The 23,533-nt window shown below is 26.4% G+C and overlaps 1 protein-coding gene across 1 annotated transcript; it reads left to right on the top strand.

The window, feature by feature from the left end:
• The first annotated feature begins 10,089 nt into the window (after positions 1–10,089).
• LOC111037195 (trifunctional enzyme subunit alpha, mitochondrial) lies at positions 10,090–23,049 on the top strand. The gene is made up of 12 exons (XM_022319592.1): positions 10,090–10,324; positions 16,550–16,641; positions 16,704–16,976; positions 17,136–17,386; positions 17,469–17,679; positions 17,760–17,935; positions 18,104–18,274; positions 18,972–19,194; positions 19,754–19,963; positions 20,043–20,238; positions 21,772–21,974; positions 22,620–23,049. The coding sequence occupies exons 1-12, from the start codon at positions 10,252–10,254 to the stop codon at positions 22,821–22,823; spliced, it is 2,283 nt and encodes a 760-aa protein (XP_022175284.1). The 5' UTR covers positions 10,090–10,251; the 3' UTR covers positions 22,824–23,049.
• Positions 23,050–23,533: the final 484 nt, after the last annotated feature.

The raw sequence follows: 23,533 nt of genomic DNA, 5'->3' as shown, positions 1-23,533 counted from the left end.
AATGATCAGTTATTTTATAATATTTGTGATTGATTATACTATTTTTATTCTTAAGTACCTTTTATAAGATATAAATAAGCAAAATAGATTTTAACTTAATATAAAATATTAATTATTATATATTATAGTTTTGTGCATAAACATTGTAAATATAATATAAATTATTTATCACAATCACCACATGTTATGTGCACATCCAAAAGTGTATAAAGTATAGCAGTTCTCGTTTAATGTTTAAAATTGTAATATATATATAATATTGTACAAAAAAAATATATATATAAACTTATAAAATCAAAAAAGTGTGAAAACAAAACGAAGTTGAAATTGATCTTGCATACACTTACACTTACATACATTTTGTACACTTCAGGTTTGGTATATGAGAGAAGTTTAACATTCAAAAAATATTAGTGACCTTTATTTTATAAAACGTATAATAATAGTTTGCTCATATCGTTTTTGCACTTTTACTTTGTATGATTATTTTATAAAACGCATCCATAATGTTCAGTGCAATATTTATTACTCTATAAACAAGATATGCTTATGGCTGTGTATTGGGTAAAGGTAGTTGCATAATTCCTACGGTAAAATGCAGAATAATTGTAAGTGAAGAATATTGTTTATTCGATATAAACCTCAATGCTACCACTTAAACTCCAAGCGTGTTTCTGTGAATACGTGATATACGAGGGACTCGAATATAGATAGTGGTTAATCAATGTTTCAATATATATATTACCTAAGTCATTAAAGCTGAGTTCACAACTATGTCATCTGTCATGTCATGTCCAAAACTTGAGCTAGGCCATAATCTAGAAATTGTCTAGTAGATCACCCTTAATTAATGATACCATGACTATAACAGCCAATACAATGTTCAAGCACATTAATACGAAGCTATAGCTTTTAATATTAATCCCATTACTCATTAGATTTCCACTATCCATTAGGTATTAAAGCTTATACTTTATTAAAAATAAAAATAACGTCCAACATTTAAAATATCAGTCAACCGTCATAAACGGTTTATGATGAACCATAATGATGCGATACATAAATCTCAACATTTACCTATTATGAGATAGATACTATTAAATTAAACATTACTATTTTGAAATAGATTATTTTATGTTCTTAGTAAAAATGTTGCTATATTTAGCTCAAATGTGGATGCATATTTAACCATTTTTAAGTGCACAAGGATCCTAAGTAACCCTAATATTAATAATGCTAAGACTAGGACACGTACATGCATTATTACAATAATTGTATGTAATAAAATAATGTATTCATGACAATATTCCCCAACAATGTACGTATTCAAAATATATTATTTTGTGTGTAATAATAGTATGTAGTTGTATCCATATTTTTTGAGATGTTCGAAACGCATACTTATACATATATATGTGTGCGTGTGTACGTTCTTTTGAAACTGCAGGCAATGGGATTTCATTGTTGGTTTTGAAGCGTTAAAGTTTAATGGCTTTTGGCCATTCGGGAGAGGATGTACCGGCCACGCCTCTCGGTGCAGTCAAACGATATATAACACACAATGAATTAACGACATTATTTGGACCCATTAGTTACCCAAAATTACTTTTCTTCGAATTCCCCGTTGTGTCATTTTCAAATGCACTTAGGTTTGGTTATTAGTAACGATTTAGTATAAAATCTAACCATACACACACACACACACACACACACACACACACACACACACACACACACACACACACACACACACACACACACACACACACACACACACACTAACACACTATACCGTATATTTTTGTGATTCATTTGATATTTTATACAGCTTATAACGTATATATTATTATTTATTATACTCAGATTAAGCTGGATATTATAGTAGTACAATTTAATAAACATAGCTACAACCGTTTAAAGTATATTATATTCATAATGAGGTATTTTCCCATTTAGGTTTATATTATGTTTATACAGTGAAAACTTTGTAAGTGGCAACCGTTTAATATTTTTAAGACACGTAAATTGTATTAATAAACATAAAATATTGTTTCGTTATTGATAGTCGTCAATAAGCTATAGAGAATAAATTGACTAATGGGTTATAAGGAAAACCAATTATTATTATGTGATGTCTACGTTGCATAGAGTTTTTCATTGTAAAGAGTTTCGTTATAAAGAGTTTTCGCTGTATATTTTTTATTTTGAAATATCTCTTAGATTTAAAGATAAGTTGACCCATCGTATATTTTTTAGGTATATAGATATTATAATATAGGTAAGCAATTATTTGAATCCATAAGCTCCAGATATCTTCAGATTGAAAAAATAGACATCTTCATAAATGTTATATCAATAGGTACCTAGTACATGCATACCTATTCATTTAAAAAATATTATATCATATATGACTCCAAGATTTTACCCATACCTTTTTTCTAATTTATACAATGATATAGGTACTTATTACAATTTACAGTATTACCTTCCACCTATATTCTATAATATATATTATATATAGGTATACTGATTTATATTATAATGATTTATTAATTTTGACATTCAAGTATTGAAGTGTAAACTACATTATCATTAGTCATAAGTAAATAACACAAATATTTGTTAATAGTTATTTAAGTGGAAGCTTTCTCTCCGTTTCAGAAGCGCTTGTTTAATTTTAGAGTTTATAGAGATACAACATCCAAACTATTGATTACATTGATAAAAATAAATGTATATTAAATTTATTTTAAAGCCATATACAAATTATAATATTATTATCATAAATACTAACAATTATGTGATGCCCTTTACAAAAGTTCAATATACGAATCAGTGTTATTTATACGCATCAAGCATTATGAATCTACTCCCCATATTCGACTTCCATTTTAATATACAGAAAAACACAATTTAAATTCAAGTGGTAAAATGGTTTCTTGGACATTGGTCAGCTAGTATTATAGTATAATAATAAATAAGATTTGTTTTTATCAAAAATAAATTTAACCTACCTTATGCAAAGATAAGTGTTTTAATTTCATCTTTAATTTGATCTCGTATTCTTAATACTCCTACAAGTGTGCGTCAAGCTGTAAGTCAGCTTTCATAACTTAAACAATAGGCATGACTGCCAAAAAAAAAACAATTTTATGTCACCGAAAACATGTTGTACTTACATCGGCTACAATGTAGCTGGTACAGAATGCAATTGCTGTAACTATTTTCTTATAAAAATAAATAACTACAATAATTGATGTTTTTATATTTGTTTGTATTGATTTCATCTTCAATAATATTTAACAGATATCTAAACCTTCCTGATGAATGTACAATCATTAATTGTCTATGATCTGGACTAGTAAAATAAAATGATGCTTACTTTATTAAAAGATTCGCACATCATATACTATCCTAGGATTTACAAAAAGAAAGCCAAAAGAAAAATGTATATTTCACCTTTTATACCCAGTATAATCAGCAAATCGTAGTATTTACTATAAAGTTAAATCTATGAGTTCAACTTAATAGTAATCTAGCTTTTACCGTAACATAGATTATATAAGTACATACTACACAGCACATACTGCGAACACCACTACTCCACACGTTCGAAACTCAATATTGTACACTTATCGATTGTTATATGAATGTGCAATGCGTGTGTGTGGGCAAGAGTGGGTCTTTAACCCAAACTCGCACACACACATGCATATAATGCGTTCGGACATTTGTCCGGATGCGAGAGAAAACGTTTATAAACCAAAAAAAAACTCTAGAAAACGCCCCATCAATGTCCCCTGGCGTCCAGTAAACGGAAATTGTCCCTCTGGGTAATCATTTTCTTACCACCACGGCAATCTCGGAGAGAGTAAGTCGTGACTTGTGGTCCACTGAAATATTATATATATATATATAATATATAATACGTTCTTCTTAAATCTCCGCGACCCGCCGCCGAGTAGTGCGCACACGCGTATTTATATGTCTCAGACACTCCCATTTTCAATATTCTTGGCAAGACGATATTATATATATATTATATATATGTACTTGGGTATAAAATATATATGGTCTATAGCTGTTCCAAAATCGTTTTGGTTTGTCCTATACGACGATTATACGAGTATAATACATCACTATAATCATCTGCACGCTGCGCGTAAACGGTGTACCTATGCCGCGTAAACGTAACAACTAACAACCGTCTGCAGTGAATAGGCATAAGTATAATATATTATTGTATATGAGTACTATACTATTATGCTTAGTAACCCGTATGGCCGTATAGGTTACTTATTACCTAGTGACAAAGTTCGGACTAGAAGTCTAGATCTGGAGGTAACTATTGCGCTATTAATTCCAACATAACTTAGAGACGGGTCACACATCTATTTTTAATTTGACGTTAAGTTGAGGCTGAAAGTATTTTTTTTTTATTCTTGAAAGGTTAAGTATGACGATCGGCGTTGATGAGTTAATTAAGTTAAGTAAGTTTTAGCTTATTAATGTGAAGCGTTTATATTTTTTTTCTTGTTTTTTATTTTTTTATAAATAATAATTCTCATAAAAAACTAAACATTAAAATTGTATTCATATGCCCAAAGGACAATGATTGAATGAAACAAACAACTAGATAGTTTATTTAAAATAATTAACAAAATATTGTCAAATTAATATCATTCAAATAGCCATCCGCATGCAAAATATATTTATATTATTAATTTCGACATAGTACTTATCGCACAACTGTATAATATTGCTTTTGATAAAATAATATCAGTACAGAAAACATTTCTACCTATATCAAATTGTCCACTAAATTTGTTCGTAAAATATTCACTTAGACCTTAGCCTATAGATAGTATATCTATTTTAATTATTATTTATTAGAATAACATATTTTCATATTAATTATTGTAAGATCAATTGGTTAATTGATCGGTACATAGGTCATAGGGAAAAATGAACTATTTATTAACTATTGATGACATTCTAATTTAAAAAACAAAGTCTTAAGCAATATTTAGAATTCAAAAACCAAATTATCAATGTAACTCAAGAACTAAAAAAGTTTAATTAAATAGACAAATTGTTGGTTTTTTCGATACATGTATGATAAATGTAAATTAATTAAAAAACAGTTAAGATTTTACATTTTAGATTGTGATTTTTGAACTATTTATAAGCATACAAAATTTCGTTTGTTATTAGTTTCTTTTTAAAATTATTATAGATGAAAAAAATTTCGCTCGATCAAAAAACTTGAAATTAAATACAAGGTTCTTCTTAAATTTTTTTTAGTGGACATTAAAAAAAGTTAAGCTTAAATCCATAGTAATTTGTTTCCAGCATCTGAAGTTACAATTCTGGCAAAATTCATTAAAATTACGAAAGTTGTCAAATTATTTTGAGTTGGAAATTCATAAAATATTGTCTATATGTACATCTAAGATTGGAATTTAATACAAGTTTTTCATTAAGTTTTCCAACATTTAACAAAAAGAAAAGTTTCCTAAAAAGCTTCAAGTTAGCGTTATACAAATCATACAACGATTTTCTGATTTTGTTATTATTCAAAAACTATTAACTGTAGGTACTTGAAATTTTCATTGAATGTTTATTTTATCACTTTCTATAGGTAGGTACATGAAATGATGGAACAATTTTTAAATATGTGACTAGTTTTGAGTTTTTTTTATAGACATTCGAAATGTTCAATGTTCTTAGTTTGTTATTCTATAATTGTTAATCCATTTTTTTCGTTAAGTCAAAATGCTTGACAATGTAATACAATGTTCCTTATAAGTTTTTATGGTAGCAGTTGATAAATATTGAAGATCCATACCACATTTTTTTTATACGTATTCAAAGTTCAAATTTTGACAATATTTATCAAAACCTCTAAAATGTTCAAATTATTTTGTAATTAAAAAATTGTAAAATGTTCAATTTTTATTGTTAAGAATTGAATATTTAAAACAAGGATTCATAAACAGTTCATACTGTAATGTGCTTTTTGTTAATATTTCTCATAAAATATGTCATATTATATTTTATATTACATACTTCATAATTTATAAGTGATACATTTATTGATTTATATAAGTTACTGTATTTAATTTATCATCAATTTTAGATTATGAGAAAAGCTATATGTAAGTATTAATTTTACAATGATCTGTGTTGTTATTTATTTTTTAATGTGTCCGTCATTACCTTTTGACTCAAAAGTTTTCAGCAGTAAAAAATAAAAATGCTGTGACTTTCTACTTCAACGTCTTTTCTGGTAGGTAAGTGAATCTAGTTGACAGGCATGGATCCAAAGCCAAGATCTGGAGAAGGGGGGCCTACAATTTTTTGTTGATATAAAATTACAATATTAGAATCACTATCCACCATGAACTAAGATAGTACCATCTTAGTATGTGCACCCCATAATGATACGTATAATAATGTATTATATTATCAGACATACACGTGACTTGAAATATACTAATATCAGGATCTGTAGAGTTATTGAAACAATTTGAGAAATAATATGTCTGGGGCAAGTGCTGGGCCCCTAGGCCCCCTGGACCCGTCCCTGCTAGTTGATAGGTACCTAATTCAAAAGTTTTCAAAAAAAAAATTAAGAAAACACAGAGATTTTTACTAAAAGCCAGTTGTTCATAAATAATTAAAATAACGAATAGAATTATAAACTTTAATGCTTGGATAACTGAATAGGCTGTTTCATGAAGATAGGATTATTTATTAAATAAATAATTATTATTAATGTATTTACTTGATTAGGAATATGAATCTGTAACAAATTATTATTCTATATATTTAAATATTTAATGTATACTAAATATTAAATAGATGGATAGGTATGCCATATGTATATTATATATTTATATGTATAGCTTTAATAATTACACAAAAAAAAAAAATAATACCAATAAGAAAATATTACCAAATACCAACCGTATTCACTCTATTGTCATAGTATACCTAATGAAAGTAATCTATAATAATATAACCATCGTCCGTTGATATGTATTACTAATTCAAAAAATATAAGCCTTAACACTATACATTCGATACATCATCTACCCACCTACCTACCATAGAACATATTATAATATTATTACGAATGAAAAATAATAATCACTTATTATTGTTCGTAAATCGTAGCATACAGTATATCCCAGTCAAGAATTCAAGACAATCAGTGAAACTAGAATCTTATATTTATTATTACTATTATATAGGTATTCGAATTATTTACGTAAAAGTGAGTACGATTGTAGAGCAAACTAAATTGTGTAACAAACTTGTAGGTATAGCGAGACAAAGAGAGAGTCATAGCCGCAGAGAGATGAATCAACGCCTAAAGGCTAATTAGCAATATTTATCATACATTCCACAAACGTTTATCACTTTTACGGTGAGTATAGTTATTTATTAGGCAGTGGAAACAATGAGTTACATATTTATATATGTTATCATAAATTAGTGTATTTATCAAGTTATTGGTAGATAATAATGCATGTTATATGTATTATACTTACCTATATTATTATTTATTACGATCTACGACTAATTTGAGACTCTTAGGTGAGGTATTTTAAAATTATGGTACAACTTCAACTTCTGTTGATTCTTCTTTTTAGATTCTAAAGCTCTGAACGATGACTGTGTACAATGATGTGCTTTTTTGTCGGGAGAAACTTTTTGTATAATAAAAAAAAATTCAATAATCATCAAATTTGATGGAGGTTTTTGGTTGTAGTCACTTTTAGGAGTTCAAAATTTAAAATTCTCAGCACCTACTTTTTGAAATAATCGTAAAAAAAACGTTTACAGCTGATAAGTGGATACCGTTCAGATGTACAACACATTTGTTGAGTATGCCATTATAATGGATGTGTTAGATTCAAATTCAATGATAAATTGTTGCATACGAAAAACTATTCTGAGCGGAAACAGTATGTAGCCATATTTGTATACATCATAATCAATAATAATTTTAAAAACATTTATAACTAGCATTAACAAAATTATTTTTTTTTTTGTTAAATGTAAAAAAAATAAAGACAAATCTTCTGTTAAATTTTCAAATGTCAGCTATGAAAAGCCACATTTTTTTATAAATTTCTAATTGAAATTTAATTTGCATATTTTCGGGATTTTGATGAATTTTGTTAAAATTTGACTCTTGGCAATAAATAGCTAGGAAAGAGTAAAACAATTTTGAAATTTTTACGATGTACCTATAAACAATTTTAATATAAAAATGTGTTGAACATTTCATCTTTCAAGTATTTAAGGCTATTTGTTTTCGAATTACAATAAAACACCAAAAATCGATTAATCGGACTTGGTTAATGCATTGGTGAATATCCAATATTGCTAACATTTTTAATTCAAACGCTTATAAAAAAATGATATTATTTTCCAGTAAAAAAAAAAACACTTTTGTGAAATAAAAAGATTCCATCACGAAAATACATTAAAATTCTAACATTATTATAAAAAAAATTGTTTGGTAAACTTCGTTACTAAAAAGGTAGACTTCACTTAGATTGTCTGTGATTAATTTTATTTTTATCCTAGGCTGACCTAAGGCTGACTGTATTTTTGGTATACCGTTTCAAACCTGTACCTATTGAAATCAATTGCCCCCCACGCCCCCTAACACTTAAATTACATAATCTTGTTAGAACTATAATAATTGATACTTGAAAAACTTTTTTTACACATTTTAACATACTTCATATTAATTATAAAAACAAAATATATACCTATAATAATTTTTTTACTGATGATACATTAAGATTTCAAAATAAAACTTCAATAACTATAATAAGCTCATGAGGGTTTACCAGTAAATAGTAATAATACGCAGTCCACTATACAGCATAGGCACTAGGCACATCCATGTACGATATGTTTAGTTATTTTTATATTTCATTACTTCATTAGCTAAAAATGTCTAGTACCTAAGCAACACGTTTCTCCATAAAGTGTATCTATGCCAATTGTCTAACACTTAGGAATCCCGAATATGTAATCATTTATAACGAATTAATATAATATGGCTCAAGTCAATATTATTTAAATTTTTTTTGTTTGGTAAATATTTTATAATTTCAAAACACACACTGTTGAGAAAATAATAGTGTTCCATACAATGAATTAATTTTTGAAAAAATATTTTAAAATTTGGCCAGCCGACTAGTCGAGTGTTAATGCTGGGTAGCTGCTCCCCTCAAGCATTCACAAGCAACTTTTATATCTACGCACATATGTTCATTGTAATAACTAATAATTATCATTAAAGATTGTATACATTCAAATAAATGTAAAAAACAATTTGGCCAAATTGGTGAAATATGAGTAGTAAATTTAATTTACTAAGCATTCTGTTTTTGAGAATATCATCTGAAAATATTAACATCTTAATTGTATGTCATCGTTAGTAATAGGTGTGGTGATATTATGTTTTATTTCATTTCGTTGTATTGTTATTACTTATTAACGTTGATTAACGATAGTCGATAGAATAGGTACTACCTAGGTATGTATAATGTATACCTAATCGATTTTATTAGTTAATACTCATTAGTCATTATTCATTAGCCATTAGGACATTAGATAAGTACGTATTTATTATCCACGGCATAATATATTATGATTACGCCGACTAAGGATTTTGTAACTTGGACAACGGTCAACGACAATCATCGATCATAATATTAAAATAATAATATTTATTGTTTGGTTGTTAAAACACGACGAATATTATTTCCTATAGGTATTATAGTTTGATTTTCAAGTGCCACCAACATTCACTGGACACTAAAGTAAAGGCTCGAGGTTGAGATCATGACAAAATTTTTTAATTTTTTCATGGTTGACATTAGACTATTAGAGTTTGTTGTGTCCGAGTGCCAGTTGTAGTATCACCATTAATTGCCCCATCACGGCACCGCGATTACGGTGGCATGCACGTTCGTGTGTTATCACGGCGATAAAATGTCACGTTATCAATAACTAACTGCATTCATAAGTGATATGGGGACTGCAGTGTGATAACGCCATTGGCCTTACAGAGTTACAAGACTGTGTGCGTGCGTGCGTGATTTTCTTCAATTTCATTTGTTTGTCACGTATGACATTGCTGTAAGTCTTTGCTGCAGCTTTTTTTCTTCCCGTTTATCGATCCATTTGATCCTTAAGCGCGCCCGCACACACATACACACAATGGCGTTGTGCAGACTTGTGGGTATTTCGAACGAAATGTCGCTGATCAACGTCAAGCGAGCCCTGACAACAGGTATTTATGAATTAAATTTTACAGCATTAATCCATATAATAGAATAATTATTGTGATGTCGTTGTTATTGTTACTGTTGTATGTCTAATGTGTACAATAGTGTTCAATCTAGCAAATTGATTGCTAAAGCCAACAAACCTAACAAAGGTAAATGATACATGTACACCTACCTCCCTATCCATAAAAATATTCAATTAATTGTATTTTATACGTATCGTAATGTATTCAGAGCTTTAATAATAGTAAATAATAATAATAGCTTTAATAATACACATTCTAATAGTGATACAGAATTATAAGTTAAGGTTTTACCAACCATACAAAATCGATCATCTTATTCAAACGATAAAATAATTCGTTTATGAAAAATAATCTGAGAAATTTTAAATCATCAAAATGTTTTTCATACATACTTGTAATGTTATGTATTTATATACATTTATTTTCTTTAATAAATATTTCATTTTCCAAGGTACTAAAACAACCATAGGTATAAGCGGTAAAATAGGGTTATTGTATCATTATAATTAAAACTGTTTAAATTTATAATATAATTTTTTTAATTCGATCACCATATTATTTATGTTTATGATAAGCCACTGAGTAACTCGAGGTGTATTCTTAGATTGTCTATTGATAGGATATTATCTATGTTAAAAGGACGTTACACAGACATTTATTGTTTCCGTGTTACAAGTGTATAACATACCAAATTTTGCTCTTAGAAGATCACATTTAGCTCTGTAAATTTAAACATTAAATTGAATTGACCTCTCATAAAATTTAAAGATGATATTGTTATGTGGGGCACCTCATATGATTTTTAATATATTTTAGCTCTATATTATATCTTACCTTTAAATTGTATTAAAGGTCAGTTCACTCTAATTTTTAAATTTACAAAACTATTACTGTGCAAGACAAAATTGTTAAAAGAAGTTATGTGTCACATAAATATGTCTTATGTGACACATAAAATGACTCTGCATACGGGCATAAATGTGATCTGCTGAGTATAAAGTTCTAAATTTATATTGAAAAAATTTAATTAAGAACTTTATTTTGTTTATGATCTTCTAGAAAATGAATAAATGTAATGAGTTAAAATTGTTTTTATGGGTCATCTAAAAATGATCATCCAATCATTGTATCAACTTCCTGGTTGTATTTTAAAAAGTCCTTGAAGCCAGTTTAATAATAATTATATTTTCAATTATGATCACAAATAAAAATGTTTTTATTAATTTATTATTAATATCTAATGTTTTTTTTACTAAAATCAGCTTAAATATTACACACAAAAAATATATATTATTCAAAATTTTAAATCTATCTATTACCTACTTAAATATATTTGAGTGGGTATATTAGGTATCACTATGATTGTATTATAATAAATGAAACCTTATCAGGGCCATAAAAGAACAATATTTTATTTAATTCATAGTGACAAATGTACTATTTTTAGTACTAATAATGTAAGTAGCTTTTATTTTGTCCGTTCTGTATTTTCTCATGTAATTATAATTTTTTCAAAAGTAAACTTAAAAATCAAAATATGTAATCCTTTACTGAAATTTTTGAAGTGTTTGTTATCAATTTTATATGAACATTTTCACTGACAAATTTCTATGATAGCTTTAAAGGACACAATAGTTTTATTTTATTAGTTAAATATTAAGGTATCGTGTATATCATTTTATATAAATACCTATATTATAATAAAACAATACCTATCTAAATATAATTAGGTATAAATCAATTTTAAACAAATTAGGTTTATATTCTAAAAAAAATATTAAAATTGTTTGGGCACTAATTTTGATCCATTTTTAATTAAATTTATCAACTAGGTATTCTTAATTTTTATTGAAATATTATTACCTGATAAAAATGTATATAATATTATGCTAGGTTACCTAAGGTCGAATACTTTAAGGGTTTATTAATCATAGGTCACTAAATTATATTTAGGGACCATTAACTAGCTCACTTATTGATGCATAAAATGTTTAGTGATTGTGCACCCTGACATGAGTCTATTCAAAATTTAAAAATATGTCCTTCAAATCAAAAATATACAATCAAAATGTTTTATAATCATCTTTATTATTTATTATTCCTTACTTACAAAACTCAGTATTATACCCAACTTTTAAAACAATTGCTATCAAATTATAATACAATATGATATAAGAATGTATGAATTATAAATAAAATATATTGTATTATTAATGTAGGTACAGCAAAACTTTTTTTAATCTAAAATTCAAATTGTAAAAACATGATTAACCGAGGCTGAACAAAAATTAAAACCTTAATTTTTTCAACTTTATAATACAATTTAAAGATTTGTATAAGACAGTTAAACTATTATTATACTTCCAAAAGTAAAACTATGTTTGATTATTTAATACAACTATGCAATTCTGTTCTATAGGATAATGTACAAATTTCTAATAGATAAAGCTATTATTTTGACATTTTAATAAAAATATTTAAATTTAAATTTCTTAGCTATGAGTTAAAATAGTAGTGTGTGAAGTAACAATAATTTAAACTAATCGTTTAACACCTAGAAGAGAAAATATTGAAATTTTTATATATATCCCACAATAAACTAAAACTGTTTTTCCACATTATTTTATTATTACAAACTAACTGTTCTTTAACCAAAAAATATCATTGTTGTTACAACCAACAGTAATCTTCATGGAACAGCATAATATGCTAATTAATGCTATAATTATTTTTATAGTTGATTTATTGTTATAATAATATAATATGTTAAAATTTATATCATTAAGATATAATTCTAAACTTTAAGTACCTAACATTCAGAAAAAATAACATTCAAATAAATAACAATTAAATCCTATTGTTATAAATACTCATAAATACCCATTATAAATATTTAGGTATAAATAATTTAAGAACAATAATCACTGTACTATATTATACAAAATGTTTTTCCTTATTACAAAGTAGCTGGTAATTTTATTATTTACTAAAATTGTATTTCATAATCAAATTTCTTTTGATTGTTAATTTTGTCCTTTACAAACATGTTTGTATGTATGATTAATTTATGTTTATGTCTAAATGCTTGACAATTTTAATTGCAATCTTTGTCCATTTAAATAATTTGTTAGTTACTACAATTTTTAATTCTTGATCACTTTATTGTTATAATATGAGCATGGTGTCTAGTGAGTCACTGTTACTGGGTATGTTAAATTTTAATTCTATAATCATTGTCTTCAAAAAACGATTCTGAGTAAAGGCGGTCTGTCAGCCTATAATATTACTAAATAAATGTTATGATATTATTGTGATTGAGGTAATTTATTTTACTATTAGCAATTAGTACTACAGTAGATTAAATTAATTTTTGCCAAAAAAGTTTTATTTTAAAATGTCATTGTGTGTTTACTGTATACAATATATTATAAGACTCTAAAAGTCTCAAATACCCATGAATAATATTTATAAAGTACCTACAACAGAGTGACTAAAATTATTTTTGTTGGTTTTAGTATCTAATTTTGTCTATAATAATTTGAAAATTTATAAGATTTTGATAAATTCTGTCAAAATTTGAACTTAATTGTGCCTATTGAACTTTAATATTTATTTACTGCTATTATAAGAACTGATAAGGAATCTTTTATTCAATTTTCAAGCTTTTTTATCGAACTAAAATGTTGCTGACATTGGCAGAATAAGAAACTAAAAAAATTGGAAATGTCAATAAATAACTCAAAATGAGTCAAAATTTTATTGTGATAAAATAAACATTTGATGAAAATTTCCAGCATCAAAAAAAAATTATTGTATGAGAATTTATTAATTTGTGAGTGAATATCCAATGTTTTAACATCAAATACTCATAAAAAATTTATTTGACTTTGCTGTAAATTTTTTTTTGTTAAATGTAGTCAAATTGAAGGGGAATTTTGTGTACAAATTTCAAATCTTTTATAAATTTCTAATTAAAAATAATTTTCTAGTTTTTGTGATTTTGATGAATTTAATCAACATTTTAACTTAAGATCCTCAAAATAAAATGATTGTCGATTTACCCTCAATTTTTTTTAAATTTTTATTTCCACTAATAACAACTTATAAGGACCATTACTTTACATTTTCAAGTTTTTTGAACAATCGAACATTTTTGATTGATAAAATACTTATTTATACAGTTTAAGTAGAATATGTTGTTTATAAATGCTACTTTTGTTTCTATACATTTATTGTTATGTACATACATATATATTATTTATACTATTATATAAAATTGTAAGGGGTTTTCTACGACCGCGCTAACCAAGAAAACTACTTAACAGATTTGGCTGAAATTTTTTACTGTTATACCCGACACTCAGCTGAAGGTTTTAGTACCACATTTGTCAATTAAAAATAAGTATAAAGTTATTATTAATTAAAATAAACTTGAAATTAAAATACCTACACCTTTTTTAGTAAGAAATAGTTGATGGCTGAAAATAAATAACAATCAAACTCGACAACCACAGATGCTTCTAGGTAGGTCGGTATCGACGTGGAATAATAATCAATTATTATAATTATTTAGTTTAGTAAAAAAAAAAAACAATTAATTTTATCTGAGTATCTATTATTAGTATTAATAATAAATGTTGTGATAATAATAGTTTAATATAATATAATATCCTACCAATGTATTAATATAATATAAATATAAAATAATATTATATAATATTAGCTGATCCCGTGCACTTCGTTGCCTGTTGAAAATGCCAAATCTATATTTGATACTCGCTTATTATAATGCGAGCATTATATTATCAGGTAGGATATTATATTATTATTATCGTACCCCATGCTGGGCGTATACTCTATATGAATAATATTTTTAATTTTGACTGTGGATACGCCGATGAGCGGCTATAAATGCAACTCAGCAATCTTAGTATGCAATGTGTGAAAATTTGATTAGTTATTTGTTATTTTTTACCAATAACTAATATAACACATTTGCTTGGATATTCAGATAAAATTAATTGTTTTTTTTTTTGGCTAAACTTAATAATTATAATAATTGTTTATTATTCCACGTCAATACCGACCTGCCTGGAAGCATGTGTGGTTGTCGAGTTTGATTGTTATTTATTTTCAGCCAGCGACTATTTCTTACTAAGAAAGGTATAGGTATACAATTTACACGTTTATTTTAATTATTTATTAACTTTATCGGACTAAATTTATGCCTAAAACCTTCTCTGTGATGTCCTCTTTAATTTAAAAAAAACTACACGACCGTCCAATAAGTAGTTTTCTCGGTTAGCTCGGTCGTAGAAAATTAAGAATAAATAATAATTATATTTTATACAATTTTATATAATAGTATAGATAACATAATATCCTATCAATGTTTTTCTCGCGGTCAACTATATGTCGCCCTGTCACGCGTGACATCCAAATTTAATTCATATATTTTTGCCCTCGATCCAGAAAAAGTTGATAACGTCGATTACAGAGAAATTTTTTAAATTATCTAAATAATGGCATAATTCATATTTTTTGTTCTATCCATAGTTATACCTACAAAATTTACATACACGAACTCTAATTTTAGTGCTTTGTACATTAATTCTATTAAATAAAAAAAAGTTGCAATAAGCACCAATTTTTCTATTGACACAAGCGATATAATTTTTTTTTGACATTATGGTGGCGACGCTAAATTTATATGGTTACATTACTACGGAGACGTGACTAAAAGTGGTCTAAAATACAAATAATTATTTAACATCCAGAAAATAAATAACAAATTAATATCTGAGAAATCTTGCAATAGGGAAGCATTGCTGCGCCAGCTAGTAATATTTATTAAAATGTAATTTTTAATTTGTGTACCCTATATTTAGTTTAAATTCTTCAAACATAATAAATATTTAGTCGGTACTCCCATTTTAATTTTATACCAAAATGTTCAATTTATCATGAAAGTCAATAATATTTTTATTATTATGATACTAATTATTTATTTTTTTTATTTGAAACCTTTAAATATGAATTTTATTATCTTATAGCTATTTAAAACTAGCTCAATAATTTAAAGATAACATAACATAGAAAAAAATTAAATACACGCTATCAATTATATTGTTGTAATCAAACATTTCATTGTATTACAATTAATTGACAATTTTATTTCAGAATTAATAAATTCTTTTTTTATAGGTCGGAGGTTATTGAGTCAAGATATTAAACATACTTCATCGAAGGTTATTGATGATATTTTAGTTATAACTTTAAACACCCCAAACTCAAAAGTAAGTTTATAAATATATACAATTTGTTTGATAAAAATGTAATCAATTATAAAAAATTGTAGGTAAATTCTTTGTCTCATGATGTAATGGATGAATTACAAACAAGTTTAAATAAAGCAAATCAAGATCCATCAATTAAAGGAAGTGTTTTAATATCTGGTAAACCTAACTGTTTCATTGCTGGTGCTGATATATCTATGTTGCAATCATGCCGCACTGCTGAAGAAGTACATAAAATATCCCGTGATGGTCAAAACATACTCAATCAAGTTGAAAAATCAACAAAGCCAGTAGTAGCAGCTATTATGGGATCATGTTTAGGAGGAGGTCTTGAAGTAAGAATTATATTATATTTTAGCTAATAATTAATAAGTTTCTATAATAATATTAAATATTCTGTTGTAAAAAAAACTTTCATTTGATAATTGTTAAGTTATGTTTTACTTAATTTATTGTATAACAAGAAGAGTCATATAATATAAATTCTTTTTTAGGTTGCAATGGCTTGCCATTACCGAATTGCCGTAAAAAGTAAAAATACTGCTCTTGGTCTGCCTGAAGTTATGTTAGGATTATTACCAGGTGGTGGTGGTACTCAACGTTTACCAAAATTAGTAGCTATGCCTACTGTTTTAGATATGGCTCTAACTGGTAAATCATATAGAGCTGATAAAGCCTTAAAAGTTGGTCTGATAGATCAACTTGTAACTCCTCTTGGGCCTGGTTTGAGCACCCCGACAGAAAGGTTTGATTTTTAATTACAACTTCTTTAAATAATTTAATGTACTTAATAGTTAGCTTGCACTAATACTATACATTTATTACAGAACATTGGAGTATTTGGAAGAAATTGCTATTGATGCAGCCAAAAAATTAGCTGCTGGGCATAAATTAACAAAAAGAAATAAAAACAAGACCATAATAGACAAAGCAATTGATTTAGCATTACAACAAGAATGGCTACGAGAAAAATTTTTTGATAGTGCTAAGGGCAAGGTTTTAAAAATGACCAGAGGTCTATATCCTGCTCCATTAAAAGTAACTTTTTAAAAACCAAGCAACATTTTTTTCTATTGTGTCCATTATTGTTATTATTGTATTTTCTATTATAATTTTAGATAATTGATGTCATCAAAACTGGAATTGCTCAAGGTAGTACAAAAGGGTATGCTGCAGAGAGTGATGGTTTCGCCGAATTAGCTATGACACCTCAAAGCAAAGGTTTAATTGGATTATTTCAAGGCCAAACTGAATGCAAGAAAAATAAATTTGGAGAGCCTAAATTGGCTTTAAAGTTAGTAAATTTGTTTTTCTAAATATGAGTAAAAATAAGAAAAACATTTTCACATGTTAAACACAAATTAATTAATAGATTTGTAAATATATTTGTTACTGTATTTCAACGCTTATACAGTGTTTTCCCTGTATGCAATTATTTAAACAAAATTAATTCATTTTATAGGACTGTTGGTGTTCTTGGTGCTGGTTTAATGGGTGCTGGAATAGCTCATGTGACTGTTGATAAAGGATTACAAGTAATACTTAAAGACACAAACAAAGAGGGTCTTGCTAAAGGTATTGCACAAATTGAAAAAGGTCTTACTGGTGCAGTTAAACGCAAGAAATTAACTACGTAAGTGCTATTATAATTTTTTTCCATAAGTAAGCTATTATGTTAAGAGACATTTTACTTTCTCATGATGTCTCTGTTTGATTAAATCGTAACATACCATAAAGTATGTTTGGAAGTTCCAATTGTGTGTGGTTAGCTATTATATTAAATATTGAACTTCAAGGTAGGATCATAATATGTAATCTCTCATTAGTTTTATTTAAATATTTTAATTTTAAGCGAATTATCATTAGTTTTAATTGTTAATATTTTACATACTCATAACTGCTTGAAAAAAAAATGTAAAAAAATTCGACTAGAGATCACACATAAGGTTTTCTTAGTTTGATAAGTCAATTTACCCTAACAGCTAACCATACAAAATTGTCACTGCTGAATGTAAATTTTAGTATATTAGTAAGAAGTAGATAACACAAGCAGATAGGACTTCCTCTTGACTTCTTGAGTTTATTTTACATACAATACATAGAAAAATATTAACATTATTAAATTGTGAAACGAATGGCATGTATGCATTTTGAATTAGTGCTCAAAATATTGAAAATAAATATAAAATGTCTAAATATTCCTTAAATTCTGAGACCAATTTTAGAAAATCTAGTGTATATATGTATATATTATGGAACTACATTATTTTACTTCAAATTTTTATTTTTAAAACATAATATTTTTTATTGTTTTATAATATTTATTACAGGATTGAAAAAGACAGATATGTATCTGACTTGACAAGTACATTGTCGTATGAATCTTTTTCAAAAGCTGATATTGTCATTGAAGCAGTATTTGAAAATATAAAGATAAAGCATCAAGTTATTAAAGAGCTTGAACAAGTTGTACCTAAACATTGTATTATTGCAACTAACACAAGTGCCATACCGATTGGGAAAATATCAGAGGGTAGTAGCCGTCCTGAAAATGTAAGTTTTTTCTTAAATTTAACCATCAATTGTTTTTGACTATATCCATTTAATATTTCTAACAAATATACGAGTAATACAAGTCAAAGCTTATTTTTTGTTTTAGGTAAAATATTTTATTCAATTTTGAATAGTATTTAAATATAAAATCTGAAAAACTATTTTCAACTGGTATATACATTTTTTTTAGAATTTCTTATAACTGTCAAAATTAGATAAATTATTTAATTAATAATTTTGCTGAAAATTGTTTTTAATTCATAGTAAAAATATCATAAGATAAATAATGCGATAATATCAAACTATCACTATCCAATTTCATAATTAAATTTGATTTTAATATTATGTAATGCTGAATAAAAAAATGAAGCAAAACTTATTTAGGTTAAATAATAATAAAATAATGTTCATACTATTTATTATTAATCAGCAATAGTAATTGTTGTATATGTGTCTATTATTTGTTATGTTTCAGCAGTCTTGATATATAAAGAAACATAATAATTTCAAAACAAAAATAATTTTTAATCAATTGTAAATATATAATATTATTTTTCAGGTTATTGGAATGCACTATTTCTCCCCCGTTGACAAAATGCAACTTTTAGAAATCATCACGACTGATAAGACTTCAAAAGAAACTGCTGCTGCTGCTGTATCTTTAGGTTTAAAACAAGGAAAAATTGTAATTGTAGTAAAAGATGGCCCAGGATTCTATACTACACGTATTTTGAGTACCATGTTATCTGAAGCAATGCGATTATTGCAGGTATGATTCTTTAAATCATTAAATATAAATAACAATACTCCTTTTATTTCATACAATAAAGAGTAATTTTAATTTTTAGGAAGGTGTAAATCCAAAACAATTGGATACAATTACTAAAAGTTTTGGATTCCCGGTTGGTGCTGCAACATTATCAGATGAAGTTGGTATTGATGTTGGTTATCATATAGCAACTGACTTAGCAAAGGTCTTTGGTGAACGATTCAGTGGTGGTGATCTCAATGTCTTAAAAAGCATGGTGGACAGTGGCTTCTTAGGTAAGGGATGATTTTGGTGAGATGTAGCTAGAGGTTCTGAATTAGTTTTCCCCGGGATATTCTATTTTTAATAAATAAAAGGTCAATTCGCAACATTAACAGCACTACTCTAAATTTTTTTTTGTTTAACTTAAGTTCAATGGTATACAATTTTAGTAAAAATAATAAAATTATCAAGTAAAATTCCGAAATTAGTGTGAGGCGGCCTCACACTTCTAAACAATAATATGTATACAACCCATCATTTTTCAATAAATTATAATAGACATGTTAAAAGTTAAGAAATTAATGCTATAAAAAAGCGATCAACAATACAAATATATTTAATTATGCACTGCTATACTATAACTATTAACCTTCAAGTAAATAAAGTACTGACACAGACATTGAAGTTGTACTCTGCTTCTATAACATTATTTTTCGATTCATAATAAAATATTTAAATAATAAATATAAATAGTTAATATACATTTTTAGTTACATACCTGAAACAATGGTTTCTTCAATTTTTCTTTTTTTGGAAAAGTAATTGGTTGTAGAACAAATTGGTAGAGGTGGTGTAATTATATCTTTTTTCGGATGTTTTATTTTGTACGAATCAATGTGTCCTTCTCCAATAAGTTATATTTAATTGTACCCTATCTCATTTACATATTTAACAATACAAAGCCATTTGAATAAAATGACAGTTTAAAATAAAAAAAACCACAAATATCAATCTCAAAATTCAAGGTTTACCTTAAACCAATACAAATAATTAATGAAAGAATAATTTTGAATCACTGAATGGTGACCATTGATAATACTGACGTACTAGATACCATACCAAGGTCTAAGTGTTTTCAGGTTTTCTATAACAAAATTTTATTTTGGTTGTGGGGTTGTTTTGCTTATAAATATTTAAATAGAATATCTGGTATCAACAACTGTTATTTGTAGCTTTGTTTATTACTTTATGGTATTTTAATATTTTAATGCTGTAATAAACAAGATACTATTATCACAAGCTTTCATAGCCTAAAATAAACCTAATTATTATGTACTTTTTTCTTAAACCAGTTTCCACGATAGGTGTAATGAACTTGTATAATAAAAATTGACTGTATTTTTGATATTTTTTTATCATTAAAACAATTTATGAGAACTTTATATCAAATAACCTCAAATTTGATCCAATTTCATTACTCCAAAAGGTGATGACAGCTATTTAAAAAAATTAAATTTTAAAACACATTGTTGTTAAACCAATACATAAATCACTGTGCTCAAAATCTAGTAGTATAATATAATGTATAGTTAGAATAAAATACATATTAAGTCAATTTATTACATTTAACAAAAGATGAATGCAATATTTAGGCTTGGTTACCTAATCAATTTTTTAATTTATTATATTTTTAAAAACTAAAATATGTATGAATATGTTTTTAATTTTTAATAATTTTCTGGCACCCAAATTATTGTTAATGATTGTTGTAGTTGTAAAATAATAAAATATTTTGAAAATCGTATTTATTTTTAACATCATTTTAGGAAGAAAATCTGGTAAAGGTTACTTTGTGTACAAAGCTGGTACCAAAAGTAGACCAGAAAATACTGAAGCTATCAGTTTATTGGAAAAATTCAAGCTTCAACCATTAGGTGAACAATCTGTTGAAAATCAACAACTTCGTATGGTATCCAGATTTGTAAATGAAGCAGTTTTATGTTTGGAAGAATCAATTCTTAATAGTCCGGTATGCATGACTTGATTATAATATATATATATATATATATATATGATCCTATTATATTAATAATTTGGTTTAGTTGGTAAACTTTTGTTGACTTTTCATTACAAAATACACTTAAGTACCCATGAATAAATCAGTAATTAAAAATAGTGTACATGTTCAACATAAGTGCTAATGGATTTCTGAATAACTAAGTAATTTTCCTGTTTCTTGATGAAAAAATGTTCATTGTGATGAAATAGTTTTTATTTAAAATTATGAATAAAATAATACCATAATTTAATAAATTATCAATACATTTTATTTTGAATCCAGTTTACGATTTTCATTGTTGAACCAGTATTCCAACTTACTTCTGTTCATGTATTATGTTTTCTACTTTTTCAAAGAAAAGTAATTGAATTTTATTTTATGGGATATCATTAAAGCATGTTTTTAAAATATTTTCCATTATAATTAAAAATAATTTTTAACTTATATACTATTAAGAAATAAATTGAGTTGTAAGAGGTTTGCTTTTTTTAAATTTCTGTATGAATTTTTACACTGTTATCTGTTTACAAATGAAATCATTAGAAAATATCAAAATATGTATGTATTATGTAAAATGTATTTTACTATTGTTTATGATGTTATCTAATGTTTTAGACCGAAGGTGATATTGGTGCTGTGTTTGGTCTTGGATTTCCTCCGTTTTCAGGTGGTCCATTCAGATGGGTTGATTGGTATGGTGCTGATAAGCTTGTGTCAAAAATGCAAACATTCCAAAATGATTATGGTCTACCGTTTAAACCTTGTCAATTATTATTAGATCACGCTAAGGATAAATCAAAAAAGTTTTATCCATCATAAGTGAAGAACAACTGTATGTTACTTAAGAATTCAAAAATGAATTTGGTTTTCTAAATTTATACTTAAAAGCTCTATAATACACTAAGAGATTATGAGTTACGTATGTACTCATTTGCTCGTTATTTTTTTAAAATTGTTGGTGATTTCAAGTGTTAAATATCTCTGTGATTATTATATATTTATTATTTTATCAATTAAAAGTTTTGTTTGAATGCCTTTAAAAAAATATATTTTTCCAAAAATAAGTATGTTTTATTACGTTCATTATAAAACAGCATATATATCGTAAGTACTTGCTATCTTTATTTTGTATACATCAAGCATTTGTAGAACAATTTAAATTGATTATTTATAAGTTTCTAGTACATAACTGTTATCTAGGAATCAGGGTCAAACTTATTTTTTATGTTGACTTTCAAAAATACATTTTTGAGTGAGTAAAGCTCAATATATATTTGCAATATGTTGGCAAGTTGATACTGGTATTATTTAATAGTCATTGATATAAATAATGTGATACCCATAGACTTTATACTTATTGACAGATTATGAATGTAGTTAGAGCAGCCAGATGTGACTACACTATTCGGGTAGTACTGCGCTATATGTCACATTCACATATGATTTTTTTGATTCTACAATAAATGTGTAGGTATATGACTGCAGCCTCTCTATCACGAGACCACACCACGTTTGGATGCTCCGTCTAG

The sequence above is a fragment of the Myzus persicae genome, unplaced genomic scaffold, assembly GCF_001856785.1.
Source record: "Myzus persicae strain clone G006 unplaced genomic scaffold, MPER_G0061.0, whole genome shotgun sequence".
Lineage (NCBI taxonomy): Eukaryota > Metazoa > Arthropoda > Insecta > Hemiptera > Aphididae > Myzus > Myzus persicae.
Note: the sequence above shows the minus strand (reverse complement) of the source record. Positions and strands in the feature narration are given on the sequence as shown.

Bases quoted from the DNA above. Each gene is read 5' to 3' on its own strand.
- LOC111037195 (XM_022319592.1), top strand. From the start codon at position 10,252: ATGGCGTTGTGCAGACTTGTGGGTATTTCGAACGAAATGTCGCTGATC. The intron at 19,195-19,753 runs GTAAGTTTTTTC...ATTATTTTTCAG, and splicing joins GTAGTAGCCGTCCTGAAAAT to GTTATTGGAATGCACTATTT. The intron at 21,975-22,619 runs GTATGCATGACT...CTAATGTTTTAG, and splicing joins AATCAATTCTTAATAGTCCG to ACCGAAGGTGATATTGGTGC.